The following is a 12,255-nucleotide window of genomic DNA, read 5'->3' on the forward strand; positions in this document are numbered from 1 at the left end:
CTGTGTGAGCTCATACAGATCCCCTGGTCAGATACTGATGAATATGCAGCTGTGTGATGATATTGGGAATTACTGATTATATATGTAGAACAGAATGAGCATACATTAAGAATGTTTGTGTTTCATTTTGTAATATTTTTTAAAATTAATAAAAAATTAAAAAAAAAACATTTTTAAGATTCTGCTTCTTAAGTCCCACTCCTGGGTGTATTAGTTAGGGTTCTCTAGAGAAACAGATTCAACAAGAAACACTCACAAATATAAAATTTATAAAAGTGCTGTTCTAGTTTGCTAGCTGCCAGAATGCAACACACCAGAGATGGATTGGCATTTAATAAAAGGGGATTTATTTTGTTGGTTCTTCAGAGGAAAGGCAGCTAGCTTTCTACTGAGGTTCTTTCTTACATGGAAGGCACAGGATGGTCTCTGCTGGTCTTCTCTCCAGGCCCCTGGGTTCCAACAACTTTCCCCGGGGTGATTTCCTTCTCCATCTCCAAGGGCCTGAGCTGAGCTGCAAGTGCTGAGATGAGGAATGCCAAGCTGCTAGGCTGTGCTACATTGCGTTCTCTCATTTAAGCACCAGCCAATTAAGTCAGATGTCACTCATTGCAGCAGACACGCCTCCTAACCGACTGCAGATGTAATTAGCAATAGATGAGATTCACGTACCATTGGTTTGTGTCTGCAGCAACAGAAATAGGTATGCTCACCTGGCCAAGTTGACAACTGAATCTAACTAACACAAGTGCATTACATAACTGTGGGAATGCAGAGTTCAAAATCTGCAGGGCTGACTGTGGAACCAATGATTCTGATGGAGGGTCTGGATGAACTTGATAGGAAAGGCTTGCCAGCCAAAGCAGGAAGAGAGCCTGTCTTTTCTGAATCCTCCTTAAAAGGCTTCCAGTTATTAGATTTAACATCACTCATTGCAGAAGACACGCCCCTTCACTGATTACAAACTGAATCAGCTGTGGATGCAGCTGACATGATCATGATTTAATTCTATGGAATGTCCTCATCACAATAGACAGGCAGCACTTGCCCAACCAGACAAGTTGGCCAAGTTGACACATGAACCTGACCATGACAACTTTTCTCACTCTTTCTTCCTTAGAAATGATTTGCACTTCCAGTATTCCAGCTGACAGTCCACTGGGCTGCATTCTATGAAACTGGGATAACTCTCTCACCACAGAGCAAAAAAGAAAACACTTATTTCCCCTTGCAATATTGCCTGGTACAATATCACTTGGAAGATGGCCAATGTTGGCCCATGAATGGTACAGTGGGTATAACCTTATCTGTCTGGTATAACCTTATATGTTTGAGTACAGGACTTAGCACTCTTACATCTAGAATTTAGCACACTTCATCAGCATAAAGATGATTTGCAGTCCCACACAAGAGGACTCCCTATTGGAAGTCCCTTAAATTTTTAGCTGAATGATGGTATCCAGTTTCAACTTCTAAGTCTCAAATTACCTTACAAAAGGTTTCTTTAATCTCAGGTTATTCCTCATTTCAGGGGAGCACATTTGTCAGCCAAAAAATTCCAGGCATGCTCTCAATGCCTCCCCCTGGAACCAAGATGCAATTAAAAACCAGATTTTAAAAAAGAAAATTCTGGATCAGCTATGTTGGGAAACCAATGTGTCCTGCTTTTTTAATCTCTCTATGGCCCTCCTCAGGATATATTAGGCACCAAGAAAATCTCTCCAATTGAGCCACTTGAAATGATCTATGGGAGGCCATTATTCACCCAGGACCCAGTATTAGATGCAGAATCCAAGTGTCATGATCAGGTTCATGTGTCAACTTGGCCGAGTGGTGGTCCCTGTTTGTGTGGTTGGTCAATCTGTTGCAATGAGGACATTTCATAGAATTAAATCATGATCACGTCAGCTACATCCACAGCTGATTCCATTTATAACCAGCTAAAGGGGAGTGTCTTCTGCAATGAATAATGCTTAATCTGATCATTGGAAGCCTTTTAAGGAGAATTCAGAAGCTACAAGTTCTTTCTGTCTTGGCTGGTGAACCTCTCCTGTGGAGTTTGTCCATGCCCTCCATTGGAATAGTCAGCTTCACAGCCTACCCTGAGGATTTTGGACTCTGCCTTCCTGCATTCACGTGAGACACTTTTATAAATTTTATATTTGCAAGTGTTCTCTGTTGATTCTGTTTCTCTAGAGAACCCTAACTAATACACCAAGCAACTAGCAAAATATTTTACCCCATTAGAAACCACACAAAAACTTATTCAGAACCTAGGAGCGCAATAAATCCCAGCTCTGGGTCCTGATCTACCTCTACCTCAAATAAAGACTGGAAACTCCTTCCTAATTAAGACCTGCCATGAAAGCAGATTGGACTCCCAACTTGAGCCTAAATGGAAAGGATCTTACTGAGAGATTCATGCCACCCCTACAGTCATCAAGATCAGTGGAATATCCAGCTGGATTCATCTTTCAAAAATCAAGCCCACCTGTATAGAGTTCCTTGACCTTCCAGTACACAGGACAAATCTTTTGAGTATCAGACATTAGAGGAACTAAAGCTTTTGTTCAGAAAACAAATTGAAGAATAACTTTTTGTCTCATGTCACCTAAATTGGTTTCATTTTTTTTCTCCTTTTAAACAGCCTATTTATACCACCTTTAGCTGCCCCATAAGACTCCTGTCCAATATGCTACCTAACAACTAAACTGGTCCAGTTGCTAGATCAGCAACCATCAATATTTGGCTAACATAGCTTTGTTTTTATTACAATACATACTGGGGAATTGCAAATATCTCCATTTCCCTAACTCTGCAGTACTCAAAACCATGGTCCCATTACACATGAGATCCTTTAGCTAACTTTCGTAGGACACTTTTCTATCATCTAGAGCCACTTAAATGTCATCAAACTGTAACACCCCTATTAAAGGTACTGTGTACTGCAGAGCAATGGTAACCCCCAATTGTACTTTCCCTTCTTTTATTTATCAAATCAAATTCTACAAACAGGCTATTCTTGAAAGAAATCCTTACTGATCTGTGTGAATCCATAATATCCACCTACCCAAACAGGTGCTCATGGATTTTTGAAGTATCAAGCCCAGGCACTAAAAACTGAGCTCAAGGTAACACCTAGTCAGAAAGTCCAACTTTTGTACTAATCACAACTATTTTCTCAGTGGAAAATTGGGTGAAGTAGCAGCCATTTTCTTAAGCCATATCCTATTTAATTACCATGGCAGAATGCAGGTGTGTGAAAAAATCCCAAATCCATTAGTCTACAAGAAAAATTCTGCAACATAAATTGCAGCATAACTTGCCCCTTTATTAATATGGCAGAAAAACAAAAGACACCTGGCATTTTATTTCACAAACACCTAGAAGCACCATCACTCTCTCTTTCCCCTTTAACTGCCATTCACATAAGCTTATCAAGTATAAGCTTATGTGATAAGCTTATCAAGTATAAGTCTCCATGCCCCAGAGTCAAATCCTAGAAACATTCCAAGGGACTGTCTTTAGGACAAATTATAAGCAGCGTCAACTCAGTCTGTGGACATTTAGATATGCTGTTCTTTCTTGTTACCCTCAAAACAGAGTAGGAGTTCTTTTTCCTTTATGGAAACAATGCATACTTCACTTTGACCACAAACTGGATGAGATTGTGACTGCTAGCCTAGGTAAGCCCCCATCTCTACTAAATGTCTTCACACAGAATCCCTCCCCACCTTTCCTGTATTTTCCCATAAAAATGAGTAATTCCTATTTTATTATTCCTTTTTGCTTCAGCATTTGGAATTTGTTTTCTAATAAGAGGTTTAGTCACTAGCCATCAACTGCATTATGCTCTTTCCCTTGAATTATCTTGCAAGATAGCAACCACAGCATAGGCTTTTGGTCTCCTCCAAACCCAGGCAGAGTAACAAACTGCAGTAGTCCTTCAAAATAGGTGTGCATTGGACATCCTTAGAGCTGTTGAAGGGGGAATTTCTCTCTTCCTAAAAGAAGAGTGCTGTTTTATGTAAATCAATCAGGATAACCAACAAAACATCAAAGACCTAATAAACCAATCAAAATGTCACCAGAAAAATGCAGTGGCAAATTGGAAAGAGCTTTCTTTCCTCCCTAGTTTGCTATTTTACATTCTTCCCTTTCTGGAGCTTCTTATCTACCTACTAATCCTTCTCCTATTTGAACTGTGTATTTTTTTTAAACTTATTTCTTTTTACTTTGTTACAACTTTTCACAATACACTCAGGCTGACTCAGAACACTGAACAAGGGCATCTCCTTCCTACTCCATCTAGAGTAGCCAGAGAATTTTAAATCCTGTCAGGCAGGGGCTACAAACCCTAATGGGCAAGACAGATCATTGCCCATTGACTACCCCTTATGAATAAGGGTGTGAACTCTTTCAGAAAGGATCTGAGGCATGTTTGATTTCTACAATTCAACAGGTGAGCCAATGAACAAGAACATTATCATCTCTTAAACCCCTGACATAAAAAGAACAAAACTAGCTCAAATAAGACCACTACAAGGAAAATAAAGATCATATTAACTATCAAATATCATAGACACCTGGAAGAGTTGCAACAGCAGCAGAATTACCTGGGGGCCTTAGCAAGTTTAAGTCCTATTAGAACAGATTCTAATTTGGCATATCTGGAGTGGGGATAGTGGACCACTGCAAGCTGCCCAGGCTCTATAGAGGATTCTGATTCTGATGTGACACTAGTTCACATTATGGAAAACACTGAACTATTTCTACTATGTATTTTTCCTTTAAATCGATTGAACATCACCAATTATATGTTTAAACTTCTAGGTATTCTGACTGCTGGGTAAAATGCAATAAACAGTTTGGTTTTAATTTCTGATAAGAAATTAATATTTTTTAAAACCATGTCCCATAGGAACATATAATACCGTGAAAATAATATAGAGTATATTGGACTAGAAACTGTAATGATAATGTAATTAATTATATTATCAAACTAATGTGTGATATGACATTTTATTTAATCAAATATAATACTTTGAGCATAATATTATAATAGAAAGTAATAAACTATCCATTGTTAATTTGAAATTCAAATTTAATTGGGCATCCTGTATTTTTTAATTCTTAAATCTTCAATCACATGCAGAACCCAAAGGATAGAAAAAACCCATTTGTCATTATCACCCTTTCTGGAGGATCATCAATATATTGAACCAGTAATTTTCCATTTAAATGTAGCAGCTATCAACATACTGCACACTGTGGATTTTGTGAAAAATGTTTCCCTTTTTTAGCTTATAGCTAATGTTAGGAAACATTAATATTCATATATCAACTAGTGAAGAATTAATTACTAAAGTATCTGATGGTCATTGAAAGTTATACAGGAGTTCCTAGAAGGGAGATGCAGTGCTGACTAGGGTGATCTTGGACGAGCTGAGGCAGGAGTATAGGTTGTTTTAAATGTGGTAAAATATATGTAACAAAAAACAGGTGAGCAAGTTTTCCAGATAGAACAACCAGCACATCTAAGTTTGATTTACCCTGGATCCATAAATGTCTCTCCATTGAAAAGTACTCATTCCCTAGGCCTCGCATCACAATTAATAGAGTCTAGAGCAGCTCTCTCTCATCTGAACAATGTACATAAAGTGCTGCTATACATTTTCTAATCAGGAGGGATAAGACCTTGAATAACACTGATGCTCATCAACCTTGGAATGTTCTGTCTGTGACATCACTGGACAGTTAAATATATCCTTATTGAAAGCAGCCTTGTGTGAATTATGACAGATAATACAAGCAAAAATTCTATTCAACTAATCACATTAATACCAATGCTTAAGAAAAGAAACTGATACATGAATCTATGTACACATGTCAAATAATTAAGAACAATAAAGAATTATTTTGTGGAGCTGTGAGACAGGAGCCACATGCTCACTGCAGAGATAAAGCAAAGCTGTCTCTGTGGGAATAGGCACCTGATGTCTTGAAAAGACTAAAGTGTTGCAAAGCTACTTGAGTCTGGGTTAGTAGGGGACCTTGGGAAATCTGTAACTTTTGACTTATTGGGCCACAAGGAAGCAGATGGTTCAGTTCCTGCTTCCTCCTTCCCTGTCCTTTAGTTACATTTTGACTTTCTTTATCTCACAGCCTTATATAATAAGCAGTGCTGAACCTCTCCAGGTCTTTGAGTCTCCATCCAAGTTCAGAGTCCCACTTGGTACCAGCTTCAACCATATCTTTGTCTCTTGTGTTTCTTTCTCAATTCCCTGTCACCTCCCTTCAGTCCTGACACTGAGCCATGCTGGTCATGACACAGATGTACTCAGAAGCACAGCACTTTTGGCTTTGCATACCTTAGCAGTTTGGGATAAATGACTGACAATTGCATAAGATTAACTTCCTGCATAGTTCCCAACTCATTTTAAATCTCTTAAGGCACAATAACTCCCTTTCTACACCCTACAGCCTATTTTTCCTTGGAGCCACTTGTTGGTAACATGATTCCACTTGCATCCTTGCCTCAGAGCTGCCACTGCAGAAACCCAATTTCAGTCAATGACATTTCATATATTTGGATCATTTGGATTCTATTGTTTTTAATATATATGTACTGTTTGCCTATATTTTTCTATTGCTTTATCGGTAAACCTGCTATTGACTTGTTAGAGTAATTCATTTTAGAAATCAACTCAAAATTAAATAGGTATTGGATTGCCTGTTTTATCACCATTCAATATATTAAAAATGGTATATTAAGAATAGCAAGAGAGCCAATATGGGTGGAGCAGAGTAAGTGAGGGGAGAGTGTTTGGAGATGAGATCACAGAGGAAATGGTGTGTGTAGGGCAGGTAATGCAGGGCCTTTAACATGAAGTAAGGTAGAAAGCTGTTGGCGGGCTTATATTTTAACAGAATTACTTGGCTCTTGTGTGGAGCATAGGCTGATGTGGGGAAAGGACAGAAGAAAGGAGACCACTTATGTGGCTATTCCAGTGGTTCAGATGAGCAATGTTGGTGCTTGGATGAGGTAGTGGCAGTGAAAGTGGTGAGATGCAGTCAAGATTTATTGATGTTCACATGCCGTATGTGGGACAGGAAACTGGAATTGGACATTCCAGATGATGCTAAAGATCTTATTCACACAGCAATTGGTCAAACAAGACTCTTTATGAAGGAAAGGCTCAAACAATTTAAAGGATTGGCGAATGGCAGTGGACATAAAAGCAATGGAAAGAAGACTACCTGTACAAGTTTGGATGGATTTTGGGATATGATTAGCTTTCAGATAGCAATGTCAACCAAAAATTTAACAATTTGAGCAAACTTGAGGAATCTGGATGGCAAAACCATAATACAAGCAAAAAAATTATGGAAAAAAGTTGCCTCTGGTGTAGCAAATAAACTGAAAAAGGATGGTGGTAGAACTGTGGCTACCAGCTGCCATAAAAAGTGCAATGAGAGACACAATTGAACAGGAAGGACACACTGAAGCAGCAGCCTCTTAAATAGCAAAGGAAGTTGATGAAATAGAGTTCATTGCTGGATTTTTCAGAAGAAAAAGTCCAGTTAAATCACTTTCAGGATTTTCTATCAACTCTGAGCATCTTTCTTGAAGACTTAGAACCCCTAAATCTGTCAGTAAAGCTGTGTCTCAGAGCAAGGTTGAGATAGGTCTTCTAAGTCAACCTATGTCATCAGAGAATCCTGATACTCAGCCTACCAAAAGTGAACACTTTTGGTAAAAGTGAATTGGATATTCTAATTTAGATTTTTTCTCAAATATTTTGTTTTCAAATATTTCTGAAAACTGGAAAGTACAGTAGAAGATGTCCAGTGTCCTGGATTTCAATATTTAACTCCTGTATAGAATGTGGCTACCTTTTTCATCTCCTTCCAAGTGTGTGTTCAAATATCACCTCAGCAAGGCTTCCTCTAATCACCCATTTAAAATTGTACCCCAACACTCTCTTCCTTTCTTCTCTGCTTTATTTTTGTTCATGACTCATCACTAACATGTTGTAGATTTTTTAGTTTGTTGATTTGTTCACCACTGCATCCCCAGAGGCCTGAACTGAGTCTGGCACATGGTAGATGCTCAGTAGCTATTTGTTGAATGAGTGAATGAGTGAGGGAATGGCCTTCTTGAAGCTGCCCCCACACTCCTCACCCTTCTCTTTCATCTCTCCCTTTTTTGGTGTTCATGTCACTACTAATTCTGGCCCTGGCTCTGCCTGTCTCACTGTGCCTTCTTTTTCTCTTCTGCATTCCTTTGTTTCTCCTAATCCCTGATTAGGCATAGTCTTGGAAGACTACGTTTTCATACCCTGATTTTCAGAGAACTCACCCATCCTCTTGCTTTGATCATCACCACATGCTGCTCCAACTCAGAGACCTGACCCTGATCTGATGTGCTGTCAGTGACTTGCCCTGCCTTTGTCACCTCAGCTCAAATATCTAAATTGTCCTCATTACACCATGTTAACTTCTTTGCCTTTAGAAAAGAAAGTGGTCTTTGGAGGGAAAAGTCTTGGGTTTGACTCAGTCTAGTTTTTTAAACTTGATGAACCTCAGTTATCTCCTCTATAAAATGGGAATGTTTAAAAATAAAGAATGTTCAATATTGCACTTACTATATGCCAGGTATCACTGTTCCATCCAAGATTATATGTGGAAATTCCTTCTATGCCCATTTTATAGATGAGGCACAGAGAAATAACTTGTCCAGAGGCTTGCAATAATAAGAGTGCTGGGATATAAGCCTGGGGAGTTTGCCTTGAGATTCTGCTCTTAGCTGTTGTGCTAAACTGCCTCCCCAAATTTCAATGATGAACATAGATAACATGAGATTTTATCTCATGGTTCTAAAGTTAGGTCTAAGCTCTGCAAGTAAAGCAGAATAATGTATATAACAAAAATTAACTTCAAATCCATTAACTCACCCCTAAAGTATCCAATAAGCACATTATAGGATAGAGCACAGTTTTATTCACTGTTGGCTAGACAATGTTGGCTTGCCTTTAAGGGTCATGTTATAATGTTATGTAAATAAACAGCATGTGTGGTTAAATTGGAATAAAAGGTTTAAAGTAAAATAATAAAAGTAATAATGTAAATATGTTTTACCTTCATGAAGGTGTATTTTTCCATGCAGATCTTTTTTTTTAATTTTTATGTCCCCAAATTAAGTGCACACATTTATATTCTCAACAGCAGTGATGAGAATTCTAGTGCTTTTCATCAAATATCTTTTCCATTTAGACATTTTTTGTGGTGTGAGGTGGTATTTCAATACATAATTAATTTGTGTTTTCATGAGTCCTAAGAATGTTGAGTAACTTTTCTTATTGACTGATTGGATAGTTCTGTTCAGTGTATATTCAGGGAATTTGCCCATGTTTCTACTAGAATGAGTCTTTTTAAATTATCAATTTGTAGGGGTTTATTATATGTCATGAATATAAATTTACTGTCAGACATTTCCATTCTAAAGACTTTATCAAGCTCTCCAGGTGCTTTCACTTTCTTAATAGTATCTGTTGATTAGAAATGATTAATCATAAAATTATCCATTTTATTTTTTCTTCTTTGCAGTTAGTGCTTTGTGTATCCAGTTTAATAAATCTTGCCCACCCCAAGTCATACAGACAGCCTTCTCTGCTTTCTCCAAAAACTTAATTTTTTATCATTTATATTTTGATATGCATCCATCTATAATTTAATTCTGAATATGGTGTAAAAAAAGGAGTCAAGGTGTTTTTTCTATTTTGATATCAGTTGATCCAGTGTCAGCCCCTGGAAAGACTGTTTCAATCCCTCTGTGTATATATACATATATATTCTGGACTCAACCCTGTTTCACTGTTCAACTTGTTTCTATAGCAACAATACCACACTGCCTTAATCACTAGGGTTTACGAGAGGACTAAATATTTTGTACATGGTTTCTACCAACTTAGTTCTTCAAAATTGCTTTATCTATTCTCAAACCTTTGTTATTCTTTGAGAATAACCCTTTTAAAAATGCTGAAATTTTGACTGGGAATAGAATGAATCTATAGAAAACTGGGGGCTGGAGGGTAATGAACTTTAAATATTAAATCTTCCTACACATAAACATGGGGAAGATTTCCATTTGCTTAGGTCATAAATACATCTTAATTATATTTCGTAGTTTTAATGATAGATGTTTCAGAAATCATTTGTTGGATTTGATACTTCAATACAACAATAAATGGTATCATTTTTATCTGAATTTAATTTTGTGTTTATTTCTTCCTCACTTATAATGATACAATTATATTTCTTTACTTTTTATACAAAAATGCTAAATTTACTTATGATTCCCATACATCTTCTGTGAGTTCTTTAGTATTCTAGATAAGAATTCATATTGGGTATAAAAAGTCATGATTTTTTCTTCATTTCTCTCATATTCAGCACTTATTTTTCATTCTCACTTTACTATATTTGCTTTAATCTCCAACATGATGATGATGAATAGAAACAGAAATGGTTTGTGTGTCCTTATTTTTTTCTCAAGCTGTGTAGTAAATGCTCAGATATTTCACTAACATGTTTACTGCAGGATTTTTGAAGATATTTTTTATTAAATTAGAAAGTTTATTCTGTATGAGTTTGCTAAGAATTCTGTATGAGTTTGATGGAGTATTCAGCTTATGCACAAATACAATTCCATATTGGGGTATAATTTTGCTATCTTAGATATCTTTTACCACGGTAAGGTGGATCTATTTTTTGAAAAATGGAGATTATTTCAAATTTGTATATTATCTGTCAGTTTGTATGCCAGATTTTCATTTTCATTCCTTAATTTTTGGAATGATTCAAAAGGAAGTCACCTGGTTTCTTTTATAATGTACATATTTATTATATGCAAATTATATAAATGTTATATATTATATAAATATATTTATGTACATTTTTCTGCATTGTTTACATTTTTTTAGCTTTTCATGCAGGTCCTAATTTAGATGTCTTTCATCTATCTTATCATTTCAAAACACTTTATCAATATTTGTTTGATTCATTGATTATTTGGAAGTATATTATTCAATCCAAATTGTGGATATGTATTTTTTTTTAAATTGTCTTTTTTCTCTGATTTTGTGCTAAATCCAATTTTCATCAGAGAACATACTCTGAAATATTTTACTCTTTCAAATTTTGTTTTGAGTTGTGCTTTATGGGCCTACTTCTGGTCAATTTTAGATGTGGTTTGCTCTTATTGGTTAGACAGTTCCACATGTGTCATTTAAGTCTAACTTCTTAATTTTGCCCAGATCTTCTGTATTTTTATAGATTCCTTATCTGCTTATTCTGTCATTAATATTCTATTATTAATGGAATATGTCTTCACATCATGGTTATAGATGTGTCCATTTCACATTTTAGTTCTGTCAAATTTTCTTGATATATTTTGAAGCTATATTATTAGGCACATGCAGATTTAGTTCAATTCTTTCTTCTCTAAGGATGAACATCTGTTATTTTTATGTCAAGCTCAATTTGACTTCAAGCCCATTTTGCCTGATATATGAATATAGTCCCAAATCTGTGTCTTTATACTTAAGTTCTGTCTCCTTTTAGAATGTGGTTGAGTTTGGTATTCTCATCCAGTCTAATAATTATAGAAAATTAATAGAATGTTTAGTCTGATATGAAGACTCCACCCTTACCAAGAATTGGAGTGACTGCCAAACAGACTCTCTGCAATCCCTTGGTCACAAGCTCAGCTCTCTCAGAATACTGGGTGGCAGACATATTCCTCAATATCTCCAGGATATCTGCTCCACCCTTTCTGAAGCCTGGGGTGGCAGCACTCTTTCATATCAGTTGTGCAGGGGCCCTGCCCTTTTGAAGTACTGGGACATACTCATCCTTTCCACACACATGGGTGAGTCTGCTCTAATGGGCAGAGAAGATGACTGGTACTTACCTCAGCTTCCATGGTCCTGTCATTTAAGTGATTATTCATTCAATTTTTCTACTTTTTCTTTTAGCCCAGGATAGCCATGGTTTCATTTAAGCAGAACTCACAAAATCTTTGTCACTTTTGCATGGAGCACACAGGATTCCAAACTGTCAGACAGGAAGACTCTCCAGAGATCCTTGCTGAACAACCACATCTCCAATTCTGACTTTCACTGATATTGGCAAGGACATTTTCTCCCCAAATTTTATGACATCTAGGATTATGAGGAGAATTCCTGTTGAGAAATA

At 36.7% G+C, this 12,255-nt stretch overlaps 1 protein-coding gene and 1 long non-coding RNA gene across 5 annotated transcripts in view; one reads left to right on the forward strand and one right to left on the reverse strand.

The window, feature by feature from the left end:
- LOC143681189 (uncharacterized) overlaps window positions 1–12,255 on the forward strand; it is a 218,187-nt gene that overhangs the window by 199,073 nt on the left and 6,859 nt on the right. The window lies entirely within an intron of this gene.
- LOC143681186 (uncharacterized) overlaps window positions 1–12,255 on the reverse strand; it is a 236,560-nt gene that overhangs the window by 2,578 nt on the left and 221,727 nt on the right. For 2 of the 3 annotated variants that reach the window (XM_077158004.1, XM_077158003.1), the window contains one exon: window positions 12,024–12,242. In XM_077158004.1, the coding sequence (XP_077014119.1) occupies window positions 12,228–12,242 (15 nt within the window). In that variant the 3' untranslated portion in view covers window positions 12,024–12,227. Of the gene's footprint in view, window positions 1–12,023; window positions 12,243–12,255 lie in introns of those variants that run through there. The other variant, XR_013174448.1, reaches the window with a different exon arrangement.

Source organism: Tamandua tetradactyla, chromosome 4 (genome assembly GCF_023851605.1).
Source record: "Tamandua tetradactyla isolate mTamTet1 chromosome 4, mTamTet1.pri, whole genome shotgun sequence".
Lineage (NCBI taxonomy): Eukaryota > Metazoa > Chordata > Mammalia > Pilosa > Myrmecophagidae > Tamandua > Tamandua tetradactyla.